This window comes from Fringilla coelebs, assembly GCF_963513975.1.
Source record: "Fringilla coelebs genome assembly, chromosome: 36".
Lineage (NCBI taxonomy): Eukaryota > Metazoa > Chordata > Aves > Passeriformes > Fringillidae > Fringilla > Fringilla coelebs.
The window spans coordinates 551,375-576,739 of NC_140062.1; the positions used below are offsets into that span (position 1 = coordinate 551,375).

Below are 25,365 nucleotides of genomic sequence, written 5' to 3' on the forward strand. Positions count from 1 at the left end.
TAGAGACAACACCAGGGATGTTTCTCACGTGATTTCATCCATATTTTCTCCATATTTTCTCCGTATTTTCCCCAAATTTTCCCCAATTTTTTCCATTTTTTCTCCACACCCAAAAATCCCCAAAATCTCATTTTCCCACCCATTTTTTCCCAATTTCCCGATTTTTTGCCCCATTTTCCAGGCCATGTCCGGGGACTACAAGGAGAACGTTTGCCTCATGATTTCATCCATATTTTCTCCGTATTTTCCCCAAATTTTCCCCAATTTTTCTCATTTTTTCTCCACATCCAAAAATCCCCAAAATCTCATTTTCCTGCCCGTTTTTTCCCAATTTCCCGTGGTTTTGCCCCATTTTTCAGTCCATGTTTGGGAACTACAAGGAGGACATTTATCCCATTTTAACTCTGTGTATTTTCTCCATATTTTCCCCAAATTTCCACATTTCCTCCCCATTTTTTCGGGCTATCTGGCCAACACAAAAATCTCATTTTCCCGCCTGTTTTTTCCCAATTTCCCGAGGTTTTGCCCCATTTTTCAGGCCATGTCTGGGGACTATGAGAAGAACATTTGCCTCATGATGTCATCTGTATTTTTCTCCATATTTTCCCCAAATTTCCACATTTTCCCCCCATTTTTTCACTGGATCTAGAAATCCCCAAAATCTCATTTTCCCGCCCGTTTTTTCCCAATTTCCCGCGTTTTTGCCCCGTTTCCAGGCCATGTCCGGGGACTACGAGGAGGACGTTTGCCGCAGCGCGCTGCGCCTGGTGCACGAGCTCTGCTTCGCCCCCCGCGCCCGCCCGCCCCACGCCCGCTGCCTCGAGTTCACCGACCTGCTGCGGCACCGCGGGCACCCCCGGCCCGCTGATACAGGTAACGCACCTGGGCACACCTGGGGATACACCTGGGCACACCTGGGTACAGCTGGGGATACACCTGGGCACACCTGGGTACACCTGGGTACAGGTACAGCACACCTGCACACACCTGGGCACACCTGCACACACCTGCTGCGGCACCGCGGGCACCCCCGGCCGGCTGACACAGGTAACACACCTGGGCACACCTGGGGATACACCTGGGCACAGGTACAGCACACCTGCACACACCTGCTGCGGCACCGCGGGCACCCCCGGCCGGCTGACACAGGTAACGCACCTGGGCACACCTGGGGATACACCTGGGGATGCACCTGGGCACACCTGGGCACACCTGGGGACACCTGGGGATACACCTGGGCACACCTGCACACACCTGCTGCGGCACCGCGGGCACCCCCGGCCGGCTGATACAGGTACTGCACACCTGGGCACACCTGGGCACACCTGGGTACAGCTGGGTACAGGTACAGCACACCTGGGTACAGGTACAGCACACCTGGGCACCCTGGGGATACACCTGGGCACACCTGCACACACCTGCTGCGGCACTGCGGGCACCCCCGGCCGACTGATACAGGTACTGCACACCTGGGCACAGCTGGGGATGGGTATGGGCACACGTGGGTACACCTGGGTACACCTGGGAATACACCTGGGCACACCTGGGTACACCTGGGTACAGGTACAGCACACCTGGGCACACCTGGGGATGGGTATGGGCACACCTGGGCACACCTGGGCACACCTGCACACACCTGCTGTGGCACTGTGGGCACCCCCGGCCGGCTGACACAGGTATGGGCACACCTGGGCACAGGTACAGCACACCTGGGCACACCTGGGCACAGCTGGGCACACCTGGGGATACCTGCAATCACACCTGGGGATACACCTGGGTCACACCTGGGCACACCTGGGCACTCCTGGGCTCAGGTGTGGCACACCTCGTGGGGGATTGGGCCCCCCCAAAATTGGAATTTTTTTTTTTTTATTTCTGTGAATTTTGGGTTAAATTTGTGCGATTTTGGTTCATTTTGGGTTCATTTCTCCCCTTTCCAGAGGTGTCGGTGTCTCTGCTCTCCGTCATTGTCACCTTCTGCGGCCTGGTCCTGCTGGGGGCTGGGTGGATTTCTGTGAATTCTCAGTGTGAATTTTGGGTTAAATTTGTGCGATTTTGGTTAATTTTGGGCCATTTCTCCCTTTTTTCAGAGGTGTCGGTGTCTCTGCTCTCCGTCATCGTCACCTCCTGCGGCCTGGTCCTGCTGGGGCTTGGGTGGATTTGGGTGGATTTTGGTCAATCCTAGATGGATTTTTGGGTTAAATTTCAGCGATTTTGGTTAATTTTGGGCCATTTTCTCCCTTTTTTCCAGAAGTTTCTGTGTCTCTGCTCTCCGTCATCGTCACCTTCTGCGGCCTGGTCCTGCTGGGGGCTGGGTGGATTTGGGTCAATCCTAGATGGATTTTTGGGTTGAATTTTGACGATTTTGGTTAATTTTGGGTTAATTTCTCCCCTTTTCCAGAAGTTTCTGTGTCTCTGCTCTCCGTCATCGTCACCTTCTGCGGCCTGGTCCTGCTGGGGGCTGGGTGGATTTGGGTCAATCCTGGCTGGATTTATTTGGATTTTTGGGTTAAATTTCAGCGATTTTGGTTCATTTTGGGCCATTTTTCCCTTTTTTCCAGAAGTTTCTGTGTCTCTGCTCTCCGTCATCGTCACCTTCTGCGGCCTGGTCCTGCTGGGGGCTGGGTGGATTTGGGTCAATCCTAGATGGATTTATTTGGATTTTTGGGTTAAATTTCAGCGATTTTGGTTCATTTTGGGCCATTTCTCCCTTTTTTCCAGAAGTTTCTGTGTCGCTGCTCTCCGTCATCGTCACCTTCTGCGGCCTGGTCCTGCTGGGGGTTGGGTGGATTAGGGTGGATTTTGGTCAATCCTGGCTGGATTTTTGGGTTGAATTTTGGCGATTTTGGTTAATTTTGGGTTAATTTCTCCTTTTTCCAGAGGTGTCGGTGTCTCTGCTCTCCGTCATCGTCACCTCCTGCGGCCTGGTCCTGCTGGGGGCTGGGTGGATTTCTGTGAATTCCGAGTGCATTTTTTGGGTTGAATTTCAGCGATTTTGGTTCATTTTGGGCCATTTCTCCCTTTTTTCCAGAAGTTTCTGTGTCTCTGCTCTCCGTCATCGTCACCTTCTGCGGCCTGGTCCTGCTGGGGGCTGGGTGGATTTGGGTGGATTTCAGTCAATCCTGGATGGATTTTTGGGTTAAATTTGTGCAATTTTGGTTAATTTTGGGTTGATTTCTCCCCTTTTCCAGAAGTTTCTGTGTCTCTGCTCTCCGTCATCGTCACCTTCTGCGGCCTGGTCCTGCTGGGGCTTGGGTGCATTTCTGTGAATTCCGAGTGCATTTTTTGGGTTGAATTTTGACGATTTTGGTTAATTTTGGGCCATTTCTCCCTTTTTTCCAGAAGTTTCTGTGTCTCTGCTCTCCGTCATCGTCACCTTCTGCGGCCTGGTCCTGCTGGGGTCTCCCTCTTCGTCTCCTGGAAGCTCTGCTGGGTCCCCTGGCGCCACAAGGGGGGTCCCGGGGGGGCCCCCCCGAGGAAAGACCCCCCCCAGCCGGGGGGTGGGGGAGGGGCGCCGCCTTTCGGGGACCCCCTCCCCGACCGGGGGGACCCCGAGCCCCCCCCCCGAGCGCTGCTACCTGGACATGGGGCCCTGCCCCGACCTGGGGGGCGGCTCCCGCGCCTTGGCCCCGCCCCCTCCGCCCCTCCCCCCCCTCCCCGGGGCGGGACCCCCCCAGGGTCCCCCCGAATTTGGGGGGGGGGACGGCGGGGGGGGTGGGGGAGGGGCGGGGGGGCTGCCCAGCCTCCCCTCGCAGCAGCTCGTGGGGGGGATGGGCGGCAGGTAAGGGGGGGGAAGGGCATTGGGGGGGGGTGGGGACATTTGGGGACAATTTGGGGACATTTGGGGACAATTTGGGGACAGTTTGGGACATTTGGGGACATTTGGGGACATTTGGGGACAGTTTGGGGCATTTGGGAACATTTGGGGACAATTTGGGGCCAATTTGGGACATTTGGGGACATTTGGACACATTGGAGACATTTGGAGACAATTTGGGGACATTTGGGATAATTTGGGGACAAATTGGGGACCATTTGGGGACATTTGGGGTCAGTTTGGGGACATTTGGGGACAATTTGGGGACAGTTTGGGACATTTGGGGACAGTTTGGGACTTTTGGGGACAATTTGGGGACAGTTTGGGACATTTGGGGACAGTTTGGGAAAATTTGGGGACATTTGGGGACATTTGGGGACAATTTGGGGACAGTTTGGGACAATTTGGGGAGATTTTGGACATTTTGGGGACATTTGGGGACATTTGGGGACAGTTTGGGGACATTTGGGACAATTTGGGGACAATTTGGGGACAGTTTGGGACAATTTGGGGACATATGGGGAGATTTGGGGACAGTTTGGGACATTTGGGGACATTTGGGGACAATTTGGGACATTTGGGGACAGTTTGGGACAATTTGGGGACATTTGGGGACAATTTGGGGACAGTTTGGTACAATTTGGGGGCAGTTTGGGACAATTTGGGGACATTTGGGGACAATTTGGGGACAGTTTGGGACATTTGGGGACAGTTTGGGACAATTTGGGGACAATTTGGGACAATTTGGGGACACTTTGGGACATTTGGGAACAGTTTGGGACATTTGGGGACAATTTGGGGACAGTTTGGGACAATTTGGGGACATTTGGGGGCAATTTGGGGACAGTTTGGGACAATTTGGGCACTTTGGGGACAATTTGGGACAATTTGGGGACAGTTTGGGGACAATTTGGGACATTTGGGGACAATTTGGGACAATTTGGGGACATTTGGGGACAGTTTGGGGACATTTGGGGACATTTGGGGACAGTTTGGGACATTTGGGGACATTTGGGGACAGTTTGGGGACATTTGGGACAATTTGGGGACAATTTGGGGACAGTTTGGGACAATTTGGGGACATATGGGGAGATTTGGGGACAGTTTGGGACATTTGGGGACATTTGGGGACAATTTGGGACATTTGGGGACAGTTTGGGACAATTTGGGGACATTTGGGGACAATTTGGGGACAGTTTGGGACATTTGGGGACAGTTTGGGACAATTTGGGGACTTTGGGGACAATTTGGGGACAGTTTGGGACAATTTGGGGACAGTTTGGGACAATTTGGGGACAATTTGGGGACATTTGGGGACACTTTGGGACATTTGGGAACAGTTTGGGGATATTTGGGGACAGTTTGGGACATTTGGGGACAATTTGGGGACAGTTTGGGACAATTTGGGGACATTTGGGGGCAATTTGGGGACAGTTTGGGACAATTTGGGCACTTTGGGGACAATTTGGGACAATTTGGGGACAGTTTGGGGACAATTTGGGACATTTGGGGACAATTTGGGGACATTTGGGGACAGTTTGGGGACATTTGGGGACATTTGGGGACAGTTTGGGACATTTGGGGACATTTGGGGACAATTTGGGGCATTTGGGGACAGTTTGGGACAATTTGGGACAATTTGGGACAATTTGGGGATATTTGGGGACATTTGGGGACAATTTGGGACAATTTGGGGACAGTTTGGGGACAATTTGGGGACAATTTGAGGACATTTGGGGACAATTTGGGGACAATTTGGGGACAATTTGGGGACACTTCGTGACATTTGGGGACACTTCGGGACCATTTTTGGGGACACTTCGCGACATTTGGGGACAGTTTGGGACATTTGGGGACATTTGGGGACAATTTGGGGACATTTGTGGGGGATGGGAGGATGTGGGGACAAGGGGAGGGGGTGGGAAAGAGGGGCTCTGTGACCCCAAATCTGTGACCCCAAAACCACCCCTGACCCCAAATCCCTCACCCTAAAACCATCTCCTACCCCAAATCCTCCTCAAATCCCCCAAATCCTCCACCTCAAAACCAACACTGACCCCAAAACCAACATTGACCCCAAATCCCCAACCCCAAAACCACCCCTGACCCCAAATCCCTCACCCTAAAACCATCTCCTACCCCAAATCCTCCCCAAATCCCCCAAAATCCCCAACTCCAAAACCATCTCTAACCCAAATCCCTCATTCCAAAACCATCTTGAACCCCAAATCCTTAACCCCAAACCATCCTTAACCCCAAATCCTTGACCCCAAAAACATCCTTAACCCCAAATCCCTCATCTCAAACCCAACTTGAACCCCAAATCCTTAACCCCACACCATCCCTAACCCCAAATCTTCAACCCCAAAACCATCTCCAATCCCAAATCCTTCACCCCAAAGCCTTCCCAAATCCCAAATCCTTAACCCCAAACCATCCTTAACCCCAAATCCGTGACCCCAAAACCATCTCTAACCCTAAACCAACCACCCCAAAACCATCCTTAGCCCCAAATCCCTCATCCCAAAACCATCATTAACCCCAAATCCTCAACCCCAGATCCATCCTTAACCCCAAATCCTTGACCCCAAAACCATTCTTAACCCCAAATCCCTCACCCCCAAACCATCTCTAGCTCCAAATCCTTGACCCCAAAACCATCCTTAACCCCAAATCCATGACCCCAAAACCATCCTTAGCCCCAAATCCATCACCCCAAAACCACCTCTAACCCCAAATCCACCACCCCAAACCATCTCCTACCACAAATCCTCAACCACAAAACCATCCTTAACCCCAAATCCCTCGCCCCAAAATCATCCTTAACCCCAAATCCGCCACCCCAAAACCATCTTGAACCCCAAATCCCTCATCCCAAAACCATCTCTAACCCCAAATCCCTCACCCAAAAACCATCTTGAACCCCAAATCCCTCACCCAAAAACCATCTTGAACCCCAAATCCTTGACCATAAAACCATCCTTAACCCCAAATCCGCCACCTCAAAACCATCTCCAGCCCCAAATCCATCACCCCAAAACCATCTTGAACCCCAAATCCTTGACCATAAAACCATCCTTAACCCCAAATCCCTCACCCCAAAACCATCCTTAAACCCAAATCCCTCACCCCCAAACCATCCTTAACCCCAAATCCATGACCCCAAAACCATCTCTAACCCTAAACCCACCACCCCAAAATCATCCTTAACCCCAAATCCATCACCCCAAATCCATCTTGAACCCCAAATCCTTGACCCCAAAACCATCCCCGACCCCAAAACCGTCTCTAACCCCAAAACCATCTGTAACCCCAAATCCCCCTCCTCTCCCCCAGCTCGTCGCTGCCCCCGCTCCCCGAGGCGCCCCCTGCCCACCTGGGCCAGATCCAGCCCGAGCTCTACGGCCCCGCCGGTGACCCCGAGCCTGGCGGCGCCCACGGCGGCCCCAAATCCCCCAAATGCTCCACCCCAAAAGGGTCTCTAACCCCAAATCCCCCAAATTCCCAACCCAAAAGGGTCTCTAATGCCAAATCCTCCATCATGAAACCTTCTCCAACCCCAAAACCCCCATACCAAAACCATCCTTAACCCCAAATCCGCCACCTCAAAACCATCTCTAGCCCCAAATCCATCACCCCAAAAGCATCTCCTACCCCAAATCCTTGACCATAAAACCATCCTTAACCCTAAATCCCTCATCCCAAAACCATCTCTAGCTCCAAATCCTTGACCCCAAACACATCCTTAACCCCAAATCCCCAACCCCCAAACCATCTCCTACCCCAAATCCATCACCCCAAAACCATCTCCTACCCCAAATCCATCACCCCAAAACCATCCTTAGCCCCAAATCTTCAACCCCAAAACCATCCTTAACCCCAAATCCATGACCCCCAAACCATCTCCTATCCCAAATCCTTGACCAAAAAAACATCCTTAACCCCAAATCCATGACCCCAAAACCATCTCTAGCCCCAAATCCCTCATCCTAAAACCATCTCTAACCCCAAATCCATTATCCCAAAACCATCTCTAACCCCAAATCCCCCTGCTCTCCCCCAGCTCGTCGCTGCCCCCGCTCCCCGAGGCGCCCCCTGCCCACCTGGGCCAGATCCAGCCCGAGCTCTACGGCCCCGCCGGTGACCCCGAGCCCGGCGGCGACCGCGGTGGCCCCAAATCCCCCAAATGCTCCACCCCAAAAGGGTCTCTAACCCCAAATCCCCCAAATGCTCCACCCCAAAAGGGTCTCTAACCCCAAATCCCCCAAATGCTCCACCCCAAAAGGGTCTCTAACCCCAAAGCCCCCAAATGCTCCACCCCAAAAGGGTCTCTAACCCCAAATCCCCCAAATGCTGCACCCCAAAAGGGTCTCTAACCCCAAATCCCCCAAATTCCCAACTCAAAAGGGTCTCTAATGCCAAATCCTCCATCATGAAACCTTCTCCAACCCCAAAACCCCCATCCCAAACCCATCCTTAACCCCAAATCCCTCGCCCCAAAACCATCTGTAGCCCCAAATCTGCCACCCCAAAACCATCTCTAACCCCAAATTCATGACCCCAAACCATCCCTAACCCCAAATCCATGACCCCAAAACCATCCTTAGCCACAAATCCATGACCCCAAAACCATCCTTAACCCCAAATCCATGACCCCAAAACCATCTCATACCCCAAATCCTTGACCCCAAAACCATCCTTAACCCCAAATCCATGACCCCAAAACCATCTCTAACCCCAAATCCATCACCCCCAAACCATCCTTAGCCCCAAATCCATGACCCCAAAACCATCTCTAACCCTAAATCCACCACCCCAAACCATCTCCTACCACAAATCCTCAACCACAAAACCATCCTTAACCCTAAACCCACCACCCCAAAACCATCTCTAACCCCAAATCCCTCACCCAAAAACCATCTCCTACCCCAAATCCTTGACCATAAAACCATCCTTAACCCCAAATCCATCACCCCAAAGCCTTCTCCAATCCCAAATCCCTCATTCCAAAACCATCTCCTACCCCAAATCCCTCACCCCAAAACCATCCTTAGCCCCAAATCCCTGACCCCAAACCCATCTCTAACCCCAAATCCCTCATCCCAAAACTATCTCTAACCCCAAATCCATGACCCCAAAACCATCTCTAGCCCCAAATCCTCAACCCCAGAACCATCCTTAACCCCAAATCTTCAACCCCAAAATCATCTCCTACCCCAAATCCTTCACCCCAGAACCATCCTTAACCCCAAATCCCCCACCCCAAAACCATCTGTAACCCCTCCCCCTCCTCTCCCCCAGCTCATCGCTGCCCCCCCTCCCCGAGGAGCCCCCTGCCCACCTGGGCCAGATCCAGCCCGAGCTCTACGGCCCCGCCGGTGACCCCGAGCCCGGCGGCGCCCGCGGCGGCCCGGCCGGCGGCGGCCCCGGCGGCGCGGCGGCGTCCCCTCCGTGCGGGCGGCTGCAGGTGTCCCTGCGCTACTCGTACGGCTCGCAGCAGCTGCTGGTGCGCGTCCTGCGCGCCCGCGACCTGCCGGCCAAGGACTCCAACGGCTTCTCGGATCCCTACGTGAAGATCTACCTGCTGCCCGACCGCAAGAAGAAGTTCCAGACCAAGGTGCTGCGGCGGACGCTGAACCCCGAGTGGGACGAGACGTTCAGTTTCGGGGTGCCCTTCGCCGAGCTGCCGGCGCGGCGGCTGCACTTCAGCGTCTACGACTTCGATCGCTTCTCGCGGCACGACCTCATCGGGCAGGTGGTGCTGGACAACCTGCTGGAGGCGGCCGAGGCGAGGCCAGAGGTGGCCATCTGGAGGGACATCCAGGAGGGGACGGGGGTGAGTGGAGGGTGAAATCTTGGGGAACCATAAAAAGATTCCAAAACTCCTAAAAAATCCCAAAAAAACCCCATAAAACCCCAAAAATTCATGGGGTAAATGGTGCAGGAGAAGCTTCTGGAGATGGTCACAGAGGGACATCCAGGAGGGGACGGGGGTGAGTGGAGGGTGAAGTGGTGGGGAGCCCCAAAAGATCCCAAAACTACTAAAAATCCCAGAACAAATCTGAAAAATTCATGGGGTTAAGGGTGCTGGAGAACCTTCTAGAGATGGTCACCCAAGGGACATGCAGGAGGGGACGGGGGTGAGTGGATGATGGAAGTGGGGAATCCACAGGGAACCCCAAAAAGACCCCAAAGCTCCTAAAAGATCCAGGGAAAAAAACCAAAAATTCCTGGGGTTAAGGGTGCAGGAGAACCTTCTAGAGATGGTCACAGAGGGACATCCAGGAGGGGACGGGGGTGAGTGGATGATGAAATCTTGGGGAACCATAAAAAGATTCCAAAACTCTTTAAAAATTCCATAAAAACCCCATAAAAACCCCATAAAAGCCCCATAAAACCCCCATAAAAACCCCATAAAAGTCTCCAAAATGCAATGGGGTTAAGGGTGCTGGAGAACCTTCTAGAGATGGTCACAGAGGGACATCCAGGAGGGGACGGGGGTGAGTGGATGGTGAAATCTTGGAGAAACCCAAAAGATTCCAAAACTCCTAAAAAATTCCATTTAAACCCCCTAAAAGCCCCATAAAACCTCCATAAAAACCCTATAAAAACCCCATCAAAACCCCATAAAACCCCCAAAAGTTCATGGACTTGAGGGTGCTGGAGAACCTTCTAGAGATGGTCACAGAGGGACATCCAGGAGGGGACAGGGGTGAGTGGAGGATGGAAGTGGGGAATCCACAGGGAGCCCCAGAAAGACCTCAAAACTCCTAAAAGATCCCAAAAAAAATCCCAGAAAAAAAAAATCAAAAATTTATGGGGTTAAGGATTTCAAAACTCTTAATAGATCCCAGAAAAAACCCATAAAAAGCCCCAAAATGCAATGGGGTTAAGGGTGCAGGAGAACCTTCTAGAGATGGTCACAGAGGGACATCCAGGAGGGGACGGGGGTGAGTGGATGATGAAATCTTGGAGAAACCCAAAAGATTCCAAAACTCCTAAAAAATCGCAAAAAAACCCCATAAAACCCCAAAAATTCATGGGGTAAATGGTGCAGGAGAACCTTCTGGAGATGGTCACCCAAGGGACATCCAGGAGGGGACGGGGGTGAGTGGAGGGTGAAGTGGTGGGGAGCCCCAAAAAGATTCCAAAACCCCTAAAAGATCCCCAAAAAATCCCCTCCAAAAATCAGAAATGCAATGGGGTTAAGGGTGCAGGAGAACCTTCTAGAGATGGTCACCCAAGGGACATCCAGGAGGGGACGGGGGTGAGTGGATGATGAAATCTTGGGGAAACTCAAAAGATTCCAAAACTCCTAAAAAATTCCATTTAAACCCCCTAAAAGCCCCATAAAAGCCCCATAAAACCCCCATAAAAACCCCATAAAAGTCTCCAAAATGCAATGGGGTTAAGGGTGCTGGAGAACCTTCTAGAGATGGTCACAGAGGGACATCCAGGAGGGGACGGGGGTGAGTGGAGGATGAAGTGGTGGGGAGCCCCAAAAAGACCCCAAAACTCCTAAAAGATCCCAAAAAAATCCCAGAAAAAAAAATCAAAAATTTATGGGGTTAAGGATTTCAAAACTCCTAAAAGATCCCAGAAAAAACCCAGAAAAAGCCCCAAAATGCAATGGGGTTAAGGGTGCAGGAGAACCTTCTAGAGATGGTCACAGAGGGACATCCAGGAGGGGACGGGGGTGAGTGGAGGATGAAATCTTGGGGACACCCAAAAGATTCCAAAACTCCTAAAAAATTCCATTAAAACCCCATAAAAGCCCCATAAAACCCCCATAAAACCCCATAAAAACCCCATAAAAGTCTCCAAAATGCAATGGGGTTAAGGGTGCAGGAGAACCTTCTAGAGATGGTCACAGAGGGACATCCAGGAGGCACCTGTGGCACCTGTCCCTGTCCCTCACCTGTCCCTCACCTGTGTCTCACCTGTCCCTCACCTGTCTCACACCTGTTCCACACCTGTCCCCTCACCTGTCTCACCTGTCCCCTCACCTGTCCCTGTCCCTCACCTGTCCCTGTTCCTCACCTGTTCCTTACTTGTCCCTGTCCCTCACCTGTCCCTTCACCTGTCCCTCACCTGTCTCACCTGTCTCACCTGTCTCACCTGTCTCACCATTCTCACCTGTCTCACCTGTCTCACCTGTCCCTCACCTGTCCCTCACCTGTCCCTCACCTGTTTTACCTGTCTCACCTGTCTCGCCTGTCCCTCACCTGTCCCTCACCTGTCCCTCACCTGTCTCACCTGTCTCACCTGTCCCTCACCTGTCCCTCACCTGTCCCTCACCTGTCTCACCTGTCTCACCTGTCCGGCAGGAGAAGGCCGACCTGGGCGAGGTCAATTTCTCTCTCTGTTACCTGTCCCTGTCCCTCACCTGTCCCTGTCCCTCACCTGTCTCACCTGTCCCTGACTTGTGCTCTCACCTGTCCCTCACCTGTCTCACCTGTCCCTCACCTGTCTCACCTGTCTCACCTGTCTCACCTGTCCGGCAGGAGAAGGCCAACCTGGGCGAGGTCACTTTCTCTCTCTGTTACCTGTCCCTGTCCCTCACCTGTCCCTCACCTGTCTCACCTGTCCCTCACCTGTTTCACCTGTCTCACCTGTCCCTCACCTGTCTCACCTGTCTCACCTGTCTCTCACTTGTCCCTGTCCCTCTCCTGTCTCACCTGTCCCACCTGTCTCTCACCTGTCTCACCTGTCTCACCTGTCCCTCACCTGTCCCTCACTTGTCCCTGTCCCTTACCTGTCTCACCTGTCTCACCTGTCTCACCTGTCCGGCAGGAGAAGGCCGACCTGGGCGAGGTCAATTTCTCTCTCTGTTACCTGTCCCTGTCCCTTACCTGTCCCGCCTGTCTCACCTGTCTCACCTGTCCCACCTGTCCCTCACCTGTCTCACCTGTCCCACCTGTCCCTCACCTGTCTCACCTGTCTCACCTGTCCCACCTGTCTCACCTGTCCCACCTGTCCGGCAGGAGAAGGCCGACCTGGGCGAGGTCAATTTCTCTCTCTGTTACCTGCCCACGGCCGGGCGCCTCACGGTCACCGTCATCCGCGCCTCCAACCTGCGCGCCATGGACCTGACCGGATACTCAGGTGAGCCACAGGTGTGTCACAGGTGTGTGATGGGTGTGTCACAGGTGTGCTCAGGTGTGTCACAGGTGTGTGACAAGTGTGCTCAGGTGTGTCACAGGTGTGTCACAGGTGTGTGATAGGGCCATGGACCTGACCGGCTACTCAGGTGAGCCGCAGGTGTGTCACAGGTGTGCTCAGGTGTGTCACAGGTGTGCTCAGGTGTGTCACAGGTGTGTCACAGGTGTGCTCAGGTGTGTCACAGGTGTGCTCAGGTGTGCTCAGGTGTGTCACAGGTGTGCTCAGGTGTGTCACAGGTGTGTGACAGGGCACCTGTGACATGGACCTGACCGGATACTCAGGTGTGTCACCGGTGTGTCACAGGTGTGTCACAGGTGTGCTCAGGTGTGCTCAGGCGTGTCACAGGTGTGCTCAGGTGTGTCACAGGCGTGTCACAGGTGTGCTCAGGTGTGTCACAGGTGTGTCACGGGTGTGCTCAGGTGTGTCACAGGTGTGTCATGGGTGTATCCAGGTGTGTGACAGGGCCATGGACCTGACCGGCTACTCAGGTGAGCCACAGGTGTGTCACAGGTGTGTCACAGGTGTGCTCAGGTGTGCTCAGGTGTGTCACAGGTGTGTGATGGGTGTGTCGCAGGTGTGTCACAGGTGTGCTCAGGTGAGCCTCAGGTGTGTCACAGGTGTGCTCAGGTGTGTCACAGGTGTGCTTAGGTGTGTCACAGATGTGCTCAGGTGTGTCACAGGTGTGTCACAGGTGTGCTCAGGTGTGTCACAGGTGTGCTCAGGTGTGCTCAGGTGTGTCACAGGTGTGATGGGTGTGTCACAGGTGTGCTCAGGTGTGTCACAGGTGTGTCACAGGTGTGTGACAGGGCCATGGACCTGACCGGCTACTCAGGTGAGCCGCAGGTGTGTCACAGGTGTGCTCAGGTGTGTCACAGGTGTGTCACAGGTGTGCTCAGGTGAGCCACAGGTGTGTCACAGGTGTGCTCAGGTGTGTCACAGGTGTGTCACAGGTGTGCTCAGGTGTGTCACAGATGTGTCACAGGTGTGTCACAGGGCCATGGACCTGACCGGCTACTCAGGTGAGCCGCAGGTGTGTCACAGGTGTGTCACAGGTGTGCTCAGGTGTGCTCAGGTGTGTCACAGGTGTGCTCAGGTGTGTCACAGGTGTGTCACAGGTGTGTCACAGGTGTGCTCAGGTGTGTCACAGGTGTGTGACAGGGCCATGGACCTGACCGGATACTCAGGTGAGCCGCAGGTGTGTCACAGGTGTGTCACAGGTGTGTCGCAGGTGTGTCACAGGTGTGTCGCAGGTGTGTCACAGGTGTGCTCAGGTGTGTGACAGGTGTGTCACAGGTGTGTGACAGGTGTGTCACAGGTGTGTGATGGGTGTGTCACAGGTGTGTGATGGGTGTGTGACAGGTGTGCTCAGGTGTGTGACAGGTGTGCTCAGGTGTGTCACAGGTGTGTGACTGGGCCATGGACCTGACCGGCTACTCAGGTGAGCCGCAGGTGTGCTCAGGTGTGTCACAGGTGTGCTCAGGTGTGCTCAGGTGTGTCACAGGTGTGTGATGGGTGTGTCGCAGGTGTGTCACAGGTGTGCTCAGGTGAGCCTCAGGTGTGTCACAGGTGTGCTCAGGTGTGTCACAGGTGTGCTTAGGTGTGTCACAGATGTGCTCAGGTGTGTCACAGGTGTGTCACAGGTGTGCTCAGGTGTGTCACAGGTGTGCTCAGGTGTGCTCAGGTGTGTCACAGGTGTGATGGGTGTGTCACAGGTGTGCTCAGGTGTGTCACAGGTGTGTCACAGGTGTGTGACAGGGCCATGGACCTGACCGGCTACTCAGGTGAGCCGCAGGTGTGTCACAGGTGTGCTCAGGTGAGCCACAGGTGTGTCACAGGTGTGCTCAGGTGTGTCACAGGTGTGTCACAGGTGTGCTCAGGTGTGTCACAGATGTGTCACAGGTGTGTCACAGGGCCATGGACCTGACCGGCTACTCAGGTGAGCCGCAGGTGTGTCACAGGTGTGTCACAGGTGTGCTCAGGTGTGCTCAGGTGTGTCACAGGTGTGCTCAGGTGTGTCACAGGTGTGTCACAGGTGTGTCACAGGTGTGCTCAGGTGTGTCACAGGTGTGTGACAGGGCCATGGACCTGACCGGATACTCAGGTGAGCCGCAGGTGTGTCACAGGTGTGTCACAGGTGTGTCGCAGGTGTGTCACAGGTGTGCTCAGGTGTGTCACAGGTGTGTCACAGGTGTGTCACAGGTGTGCTCAGGTGTGTGATGGGTGTGTCACAGGTGTGCTCAGGTGTGTCACAGGTGTGCTCAGGTGTGTCACAGGTGTGCTCAGGTGTGTGACAGGGCCATGGACCTGACTGGCTACTCAGGTGAGCCGCAGGTGTGTCACAGGTGTGCTCAGGTGTGTCACAGGTGTGTCACAGGTGTGTCACAGGTGTGTCACAGGTGTGCTCAGGTGTGTCACAGGTGTGCTCAGGTGTGCTCAGGTGTGTCACAGGTGCTGTGGATTATTCTGGGCTGTTTTGGGGTTCTCTGGATCATTCTGGGCTGTTTTGGGGCTGTTTTGGGGCTGTTTTGGGGTTGTTTTGGGGCTGTTTTGGGGTTCTCTGGATCATTCTGGGCTGTTTTGGGGTTCTGTGGATCATTCTGGGCCGTTTTGGGGCTGTTTTGGGGCTCTGTGGCTCATTCTGGGCTGTTTTGGGGCTGTTTTGGGGCTGTTTTGGGGCTGTTTTGGGGCTGTTTTGGGGCTGTTTGGGGCTCTCTGGATCATTCTGGGCTGTTTTGGGGCTGTTTTGGGGCTCTCTGGATCATTCTGGGCTGTTTTGGGGTTGTTTTGGGGTGTTTTGGGGTTCTCTGGATTATTCTGGGCTGTTTTGGGCTGTTTTGGGGCTCTTTTGGGGCTGTTTTGGGGTTCTCTGGCTCATTCTGGGCCATTTTGGGGCTGTTTTGGGGTTCTCTGGATTATTCTGGGCTGTTTTGGGGTTCTCTGGATCATTCTGGGCTGTTTTGGGGTTGTTTTGGGGCTGTTTTGGGATCTCTGGATTATTATGGGCTGTTTTGGGGCTGTTTTGGGGTTCCATTGATTATTCTGTGCCGTTTCGGGGCTGTTTTGGGGTTCTGTGGATTATTCTGGGCTGTTTTGGGGTTGTTTTGGGGTTCTCTGGATCATTCTGGGCTGTTTTGGGGTTCTCTGGATCATTCTGGGCTGTTTTGGGGCTGTTTTGGGGTTCTCTGGATCATTCTGGGCTGTTTTGGGGTTCTCTGGGTTATTATGGGCTGTTTTGGGGTTCTCTGGATTATTATGGGCTGTTTTGGGGTGCTCTGGATTGTTCTCGGCTGTTTTGGGGTGCAGTGGGGTTCTCTGAATTATTCTGGGCTGTTTTGGGGTTCTCTGGATTATTCTGGGCTGTTTTGGGGTGTTTTGGGTTTGTTTTGGGGCTGTTTTGGGGTTCTATGGATCATTCTGGGCCGTTTTGGGGCTGTTTTGGGGTTGTTTTGGTGTTCTCTGGATCATTCTGGGCTGTTTTGGGGCTGTTTTGGGATCTCTGGCTCATTCTGGGCCGTTTTGGGGCTGTTTTGGGGTTCTCTGGCTCATTCTGGGCTGTTTTGGGGCTGTTTTGGGGCTCTCTGGCTCATTCTGGGCTGTTTTGGGGCTCTTTTGGGGCTGTTTTGGGGCTGTTTGGGGCTCTCTGGTTCATTCTGGGCCGTTTTGGGGCTGTTTTGGGGTTGTTCTGGGGCTGTTTTGGGGCTCTCTGGCTCATTCTGGGCTGTTTTGGGGCTCTTTTGGGGCTGTTTTGGGGCTGTTTGGGGCTCTCTGGTTCATTCTGGGCCGTTTTGGGGTTGTTTTGGGGCCGTTTTGGGGCTCTCTGGCTCATTCTGGGCCGTTTTGGGGCTGTTTTGGGGTCCCACGGTGCCCGGCGCCCCCAGACCCCTACGTGAAGGCCTCGCTGATGGCCGAGGGCCGGCGGCTGAAGAAGCGCAAGACGTCCATCAAGAAGAACACGCTGAACCCCAACTACAACGAGGCGCTGGTCTTCGACGTCCCCCACGAGAGCGTGCACCACGTCAGCCTCACCATCGCCGTCGTCGACTACGACTGGTGCGTGCTGGGAGCGCTGGGAGGGGCCTGGGGCGGTTTTGGGGTTGTTTTGGGGGGTTTTGGGGTCGTTCAGGGTTGATTTGGGGGCGTTTTGGGGGGTTTGGGGGGATTTGGGGTCATCCCGGGGCAATGGGACGCTCCTTGGTTGACGTCCATCATGAGAGCGTCAACGTCGTCACCGTCGTTGGGTTGAGCTGGTTTGTACTGGGAGGTCATGGGGGGTTTTTGGAGGGAATTTTGGGGTCTTTGAGGGCTCCAGGAGGGGTTTTGGGACCATTTTGGGGGATTTTGGGGTTTTTTGAGGTGTTTGGGGTCATCCCGGTGCAATGGGACGCTCCTTGGTTGACGTCTTCCATGAGAGCGTCAACGCCGTCACCGTCGTTGGGTTGAACTGGTTTGTACTGGGAGGATCCTGGAGGGTCTTTTGAGAGAAATTTGGGGTCTTTGAGGGGTCCTAGAAGGGTTTTGGGGTCGTTTTGGGGGGTTTTGGGGGAGTTTTGGGGGGATTTGGGGGAGTTTTGGGTCATCCCGGCGCAGCGATTGACGTTGGTTGACGTCCTCCGTGAGAACGTCAACGTCGTCACCGTCGTTGGGTTCAACTGGTTTGTACTGGGAGGATCCTTGAGGGTCTTTGGAGGGAATTTTGGGGTCTTTGAGGAGTCCTGGGGGAGTTTTGGGGGAATTCAGGGGGGTTTGGGGATTTTTGAGGTGTTTGCGGTCATCCCTGAGCAATGGGACGCTCCTTGCTTGACGTCTTCCATGAGAACATCAACGTTGTCAACATTGTTGGGTTGAACTGGTTTGTACTGGGAGGTACTGGAGGGTCTTTGGAGGGAATTTTGGGGTCTTTGAGGGGTCTTGGAGGGGATTTGGGGGCAATTTTGGGGGATTTTGGGGGATTTGGGGTCATCCCGGAGCAATGGGACTCTCCTTGGTTGACGTCTTCCATGAGAGCATCAACGTCGTCACCGTCGTTGGGTTGAACTGGTTTGTACTGGGAAGTACTGGAGGGTCTTTGGTGGGAATCTTGGGGTCTTTGAGGGGTCCAGGAAGGGTTTTGGGTTGATTTGGGGGAGTTTTGGGGTCATCCCGGAGCAGCGGTTGACGTTGGTTGACGTCCTCCATGAGAATGTCGATGGCGTCATCGTTGTTGGGTTGAACTGGTTTGTACTGGGAGGATCCTTGAGGGTCTTTGGAGGGAATTTTGGGGTCTTTGAGGGGTTTTGGAGGTGATTTTGGGACGATTTTGGGGGATTTTGGGGCATTTGGGGTCATCCCGGAGCAATGGGACGCTCCTTGGTTGACGTCTTCCATAAGAGCGTCAACGCCCTCATCATTGTTGGGTTGAACTGGTTTGTACTGGGAGGTACTGGGGGGTCTTTGGAGGGAATCTTGGGGTCTTTAAGGGGTCCTGGAAGGGTTTTGGGTTGATTTGGGGGAGTTTTGGGGTCATCCCGGAGCAGCGGTTGACGTTGGTTGACATCCTCCGTGAGAACGTCGATGTCGTCGTCGTTGTTGGGTTGAACTGGTTTGTACTGGGAGGTATTGGGGGGTCTTTGGTGAGAATTTTGGGGTCTTTGAGGAGTCCTGGGGGAGTTTTGGGGGAATTTTGGGGGATTTTGGGGCATTTGGGGTCATCCTGGGACAATGGGACGCTCCTTGGTTGAGGTCTTCCATAAGAGCATCAACGTCGTCACCGTCGTTGGGTGGAACTGGTTTGTACTGGGAGGATCCTGGAGGATCTTTGGAGGGAATTTTGGGGTCTTTGAGGGGTCCTATAAGGGTTTTTGGGTCGTTTTGGGGGGTTTTGGGGGAGTTTTGGGGGGATTTGGGGGAGTTTTGGGTCATCCCGGAGCAGCGATTGACGTTGGTTGACGTCCTCTATGAGAACGTCGATGTTGTCATCGTTGTTGGGTTGAACTGGTTTGTACTGGGAGGTACTGGGGGGTCTTTGGAGGGAATTTTGGGGTCTTTGAGGGGTCCTAGAAGGGTTTTGGGTTGATTTGGGGGAGTTTTGGGGTCATCCCAGAGCAGCGTTTGACGTTGGTTGACGTCCTCCGTGAGAATGTCGATGTCGTCATCGTTGTTGGGTTCAACTGGTTTGTACTGGGAGGATCCTTGAGGGTCTTTGGAGGGAATTTTGGGGTCTTTGAGGGGTCCTGGAGGGGATTTTGGGGCAATTTTGGGGGATTTTGGGGTATTTGGGGTCATCCCTGAGCAATGGGACGCTCCTTGGTTGACATCCACCATGAGAGCGTCAACATCGTCACCATCATTGCATTGAACTGGTTTGTACTGGGAGCTACTGGGGGGTCTTTGGAGGGAGTTTTGGGGTCTTTGAGGGGTCCTGGAGGGGATTTTGGGGCAATTTTGGGGCATTTTGGGGTATTTGGGGTCATCCCTGAGCAATGGGACGCTCCTTGGTTGACGTCTTCCATAAGAGCATCAACGTCGTCACCGTCGTTGGGTGGAACTGGTTTGTACTGGGAGGATCCTGGAGGATCTTTGGAGGGAATTTTGGGCTCTTTGAGGGGTCCTAGAAGCGTTTTGGGGTCATTTTTGGGGGTTTTGGGGGAGTTTTGGGGGGATTTGGGGGAGTTTTGGGTCATCCCGGAGCAGCGGTTGACGTCGGTTGACGTCCTCCGTGAGAATGTCGATGTCGTCACTGTCGTTGGGTTGAACTGGTTTGTACTGGGAGGATCCTTGAGGGTCTTTGGTGGGAATTTTGGGGTCTTTGAGGGGTTTTGGAGGGGATTTTGGGACAATTTTGGGGGATTTTGGGGCATTTGGGGTCATCCCAGAACAATGGGACGCTCCTTGGTTGATGTCCACCATTGAGAGCGTCAACGTCGTCATCGTTGTTGGGTTGAACTGGTTTGTACTGGGAGGTACTGGGGGGTCTTTGGAGGGAATTTTGGGGTCTTTGAGGGGTTTTGGAGGGGATTTGGGGGCAATTTGGGGGGATTTTGGGGCATTTGGGGTCATTCTGAAGCAATGGGACGCTCCTTGGTTGACGTCTTCCATGAGAGCGTCAACGTCGTCACCGTCGTTGGGTTGAACTGGTTTGTACTGGGAGGTACTGGGGGGTCTTTGGAGGGAATTTTGGGCTCTTTGAGGGCTCCTGGAGAGGATTTGGGGGCAATTTTGGGGGATTTTGGGGTTTTTTGAGGTATTTGGGGTCATGCTGAAGCAATGGGACGCTCCTTGGTTGACGTCCAACATGAGAACGTCAGCGCCGTCACCATTGTTGGGTGTAACTGGTTTGTACTGGGAGGTACTGGGGGGTCTTTGGAGGGAATCTTGGGGTCTTTGAGGGGTCTTGGAGAGGATTTGGGGGGAGTTTTGGGGGGTTTTGGGGGATTTGGGATCATCCCAGAGCAATGGGACGCTCCTTGGTTGACGTCTTCCATAAGAGCATCAACGTCGTCACCGTCGTTGGGTTGAACTGGTTTGTACTGGGAGGATCCTTGAGGGTCTTTGGAGGGAATCTTGGGGTCTTTGAGGGGTTTTGGAGGGGATTTTGAGGCAATTTTGGGGGATTTCGGGGTATTTGGGGTCATCCTGGAGCAATGGGATGCTCCTTGGTTGACGTCCATCATTGAGAGCATCAACGTTGTCAACATTGTTGGGCTGAACTGGTTTGTACTGGGAGGATCCTGGAGGGTCTTTGGAGGGAATCTTGGGGTCTTTGAGGGGTCCTAGAAGGGTTTTGGGTTGATTTGGGGGAGTTTTGGGGTCATCCCGGAGCAGCAGTTGACGTTGGTTGACGTCCTCCGTGAGAATGTCGATGTCGTCATCGTTGTTGGGTTGAACTGGTTTGTACTGGGAGGATCCTTGAGGGTCTTTGGAGGGAATTTTGGGGTCTTTGAGGGGTCCTGGAGATGATTTTGGGGCAATTTTGGGGGATTTTGGGGCATTTGGGGTCATCCCGGGGCAATGGGACTCTCCTTGGTTGATGTCTTCCATAAGAGCATCAACATCGTCACCGTCGTTGGGTGGAACTGGTTTGTACTGGGAGGATCCTTGAGGGTCTTTGGAGGGAGTTTTGGGGTCTTTGAGGGGTCTTGGAGGGGATTTAGGGGCAATTTTGGGGGATTTTGGGGTATTTGGGATCATCCCAGAGCAATGGGACGCTCCTTGGTTGACGTCTTCCATGAGAGCGTCAACGTCGTCATCGTCGTTGGGTTGAACTGGTTTGTACTGGGAGGTACTGGAGGGTCTTTGGTGGGAATTTTGGGGTCTATGAGGGGTCCTAGAAGGGTTTTGGGTGGTTTTGGGGGATTTTAGGGTTTTTTGGGGGATTTGGGGTCATCCCAGAACAATGGGACACTCCTTGGTTGACGTCCATCATGGGAACATCAACGTCATCATCATGTTGGGTTGAACTGGTTTGTACTGGGAGGTACTGGGGGGTCTTTGGAGGGAATTTTGGGGTCGTTTTGGGGGATTTTGGGGTCGTTTTGGGGGATTTTGTGGTCATTTGGGGAATTTGGGGTCATTTTGGGGGATTTTGGGGTCGTTTTGGGGGATTTTGGGGTCGTTTTGGGGGATTTTGGGGTCGTTTTGGGGGATTTGGGGGTTCTAAAAAATGGGGTTTTTTTGAGGGGGGAATTTTGGGGTCTCCCAAGGATTTTTTTGGTCCCTCCCGGGGTTTTAGGGTCCCCCTGATTCCCCAAAATCTTGCACAAGGAGGTGACGGGGCTGCTGCGGGTGGGCCGGATTTGGGATCGTTTGGGGGGATTTTGGGGTCGATTTGGGGCATTTTGGGGTCGATTTGCGGGATTTTGGGGTCCTTTCAAACCGGGGATTTTTTGGGGTACTTTGGGGATGATTTGGGGTTTTTTGGGGTCCCCCCTGACCCCTGTGACCCCCGGTAGCATCGGGCACAACGAGGTGATCGGGCTGGCAATAATGTCAACTTCTGAGGCATTTTGGGGTCAATTTGGGGGATTTTGGGGTCCCTTCAACCCGGGGTTTTTTGGGGGGATTTTGGGGGTGATTTGGGGTTTTTTGGGGTGCCCCTGACCCCTGTGACCCCCCGATAGCATCGGGCACAACGAGGTGATCGGGCTGTGCCGCGTGGGCAGCGACGCCGACGGCCCCGGCCGCGAGCACTGGGCGCAGATGTTGGCGAACCCCCGCAAGCCCATCGAGCACTGGCACACCCTGGTGGAGGTCAGGACCCCCCAAAACCCCCCGGGACCCCCCAAAACCTCCCAGAACCCCCCAAAACCCCCAGGATCCCATAAGCACCCCCCGATCCCATAAAGATCCCATAAGGACCCCATAGGGTCACCCCAAGCCCATCGAGCACTGGCACACCCTGGTGGCACCCGGGGGGACCCCAAAACCCCCCGGGACCCCCCAAAACCCCCCAGGACCCCCCAAAACCTCCAGGATCCCCAAAAAACTCCCAGGATCCCATAAGGACCCCCCGATCCCATAAAGATCCCATAGGGACCCCATAGGGTCACCCCAAGCCCATCGAGCACTGGCACACCCTGGTGGAGGTCAGGACCCCCCCGTGGCACCCAGGGGGACCCCAAAACCCCCCGGGACCCCCCAAAATCCCCCGGGACCCCCCAAAATCCCCCGGGACCCCCCAAAACCCCTCAGGATCCCATAGGGACCCCCCGATCCCATAAAGATCCCATAAGGATCCCACAGGGTCACCCCAAGCCCATCGAGCACTGGCACACCCTGGTGGGACCCGGGGGGACCCCAAAACCCCCCGGGACCCCCCCAAAACCCCCATGATCCCCCAAAACCCATCGGGACCCCCCAAAATTCCCAGGATCCCATAAGCACCCCCAGATCCCATAAAGATCCCATAAGGATCCCACAGGGTCACCCCAAGCCCATCGAGCACTGGCACACCCTGGTGGAGGTCAGGACCCCCCAAAACCCCCCGGGACCCCCCAAAATCCCCCGGGACCCCCCAAAACCCCCCGGGACCCCCCAAAATCCCCCGGGACCCCCCAAAACCCCTCAGGATCCCATAGGGACCCCCTGATCCCATAAAGATCCCATAAGGATCCCACAGGGTCACCCCAAGCCCATCGAGCACTGGCACACCCTGGTGGGACCCGGGGGGACCCCAAAACCCCCCGGGACCCCCCAAAACCCCCCGGGACCCCCCAAAATCCCTCGGGACCCCCCAAAACCCCCAGGATCCCCAAAAAACTCCCAGGATCCCATAAGGACCCCGCGATCCCATAAAGATCCCATAAGGACCCCATAGGGTCACCCCAAGCCCATCGAGCACTGGCACACCCTGGTGGCACCCGGGGGGACCCCAAAACCCCCCGGGACCCCCCAAAACCCCCCAAAACCCCCCAGGATCCCATTGGGTCACCCCAAAACCCCAAAGATCCCATAAGGATCCCACAGAGACCCCGTTACTCCATACAGACCCCAAAGGAATCCATAGGAGACCCCCGTGACCCCATAGAGACCCTCCTGACCCCACAGGGGACCCCCAGACCCCATAAGGACATCCCTGACCCTATAGAGAACCCCTGACCCCATAGGGGACCCCCTGACCCCATAAGGACCCCCCTGACCCTATAGGGAACCCCCCTGACCCCATAGGGACCCCCTGACCCCATAAGGACCCCCCAGACCCTATAGAGACCCCTCTGATCCCACAAGGGACCCCCTGACCCCATAGGGGACCCCCTGACCCCATAGGGACCCCCAGATCCCATAGAGACCCCTCAGACCCTATAGAGACCCCCCAGACCCCATAGAGAACCCCTGACCCCATAGGGGACCCCTGACCCCATAAAGAGCCCCCAGACCCTATAGACACCCCCCAGACCCTATGGAGACCCCCCTGACCCCATAAGGACATCCCTGACCCCATAGAGAACCCCTGACCCCACAGGGACCCCCAGAATCCCATAAGGATCCCATAGGGAACCCCCTGACCCCATAGGGGACCCCAGACCCTATAGGGGACCCCAGACCCTATAGGGGACCCCCAGATCCCATAGAGAACCCCTGACCCCATGGGGACCCCTGGAATCCAAAGGGGACCTCGGGATCCCTGACAGCGTCCGTCTGTCTGTCCCTGTGTCTGTCTGTCTGTCCCTGTCCCTGTGTCCGTCTGTCCTGTCCCGTCCCTCTGTCCCTGTGTCCGTCTGTCCCTCTGTCCGTCTGTCCTGTCCCTGTCCCTGTGTCGATCTGTCTCTGTCCTTGTGTCCGTCTGTCCCTGTGTCCATCCCCATGTCCCTCTGTCCGTCTGTCCCTGTCCCCATCCCTGTCCCTGCGTCCATCTGTCCCTGTCCCTCTGTCCGTCCGTCCCTGTGTCCATCCCCGTGTCCCTCTGTCTGTCCATCTGTCCCCGTGTCCATCCCCGTGTCCCTCTGTCCCGCTGTCCCCGTGTCCCTCTGTCCCCATGTCCGTCTGTCCCTGTGTCCTTCTGTCTGTCCGTCCGTCCCTGTGTCCACCCCCCCGTGTCCCTGTCTGTGTGTCCGTCTGTCCCTCCTGTCCCCCTGTCCGTCTGTCTGTCCCTCCTGTACCCCGTCTGTCTGTCTGTCCCTCCTGTCCCCCCGTCCATCCATCTGTCCCTCCTGTCCCCCCGTCCGTCTGTCTGTCCCTCCTGTCCCCCTGTCCATCTGTCTTTCCCTGTCTGTCCGTCTGTCCCTCTGTCCCTCTGTCCCCCTGTCCCCGTGTCCCTCCATCTGTCCCGGTGTCTGTCTGTCCCTCTGTCCCTCTGTCTCCGTGTCCCTCCGTCTGTCCCGGTGTCCGTCTGTCCTTGTGCCCCTCTGTCCCCGTGTCCCTCTGTCTGTCCGTCTGTCCATCTGTCCACCTCCATGTCCCCGTGTCCCTCCATCTGTCCGTCTGTCCATGTGTCCCTGTGTCCCTCCCTGTCCCTCTGTCCGTCCGTCTGTCCGCCTGTCCTCCTCCATGTCCCCATGTCCCTCTGTCTGTCCCGGTGTCCGTCTGTCCCGGTGTCTGTCTGTCCCGGTGTCCGTCTGTCCTTGTGTCCCTGTGTCCCTCCCTGTCCCTCTGTCCGTCCATCTGTCCGTCTGTCCACCTCCATGTCCCCGTGTCCCTCCATCTGTCCGTCTGTCTGTCTGTCCCTCTGTCCCTCCCTGTCCCTCTGTCCGTCCGTCTGTCCACCTCCATGTCCCCGTGTCCCTCTGTCTGTCCCGGTGTCCGTCTGTCCTTGTGTCCCTGTGTCCCTCCCTGTCCCTCTGTCCGTCCGTCTGTCCCTCTGTCCATCCGTCTGTCCGTCCGTCCGTCCGTCTGTCCGTCCCCAGGAGAAGGCTCTGACCAAGGCGACCCCGCGGGACAAAGCGGCCCCGGGAGAGCCCCTGGGCCCGGCCTGA

At 54.9% G+C, this 25,365-nt stretch overlaps 1 protein-coding gene across 1 annotated transcript; it reads left to right on the forward strand.

Annotated features, from left to right (window-relative positions):
* Positions 1-719: 719 nt before the first annotated feature.
* Positions 720-25,365, forward strand: SYT3 (synaptotagmin 3; the record flags this gene model as incomplete). The annotated part of the gene is given in 10 exon segments (XM_084224326.1): positions 720-873; positions 3,343-3,393; positions 3,396-3,678; positions 7,154-7,294; positions 7,881-8,021; positions 9,119-9,653; positions 12,802-12,922; positions 16,858-17,029; positions 22,075-22,204; positions 25,297-25,365. Coding segments are annotated over 10 exon segments (1,797 nt in total).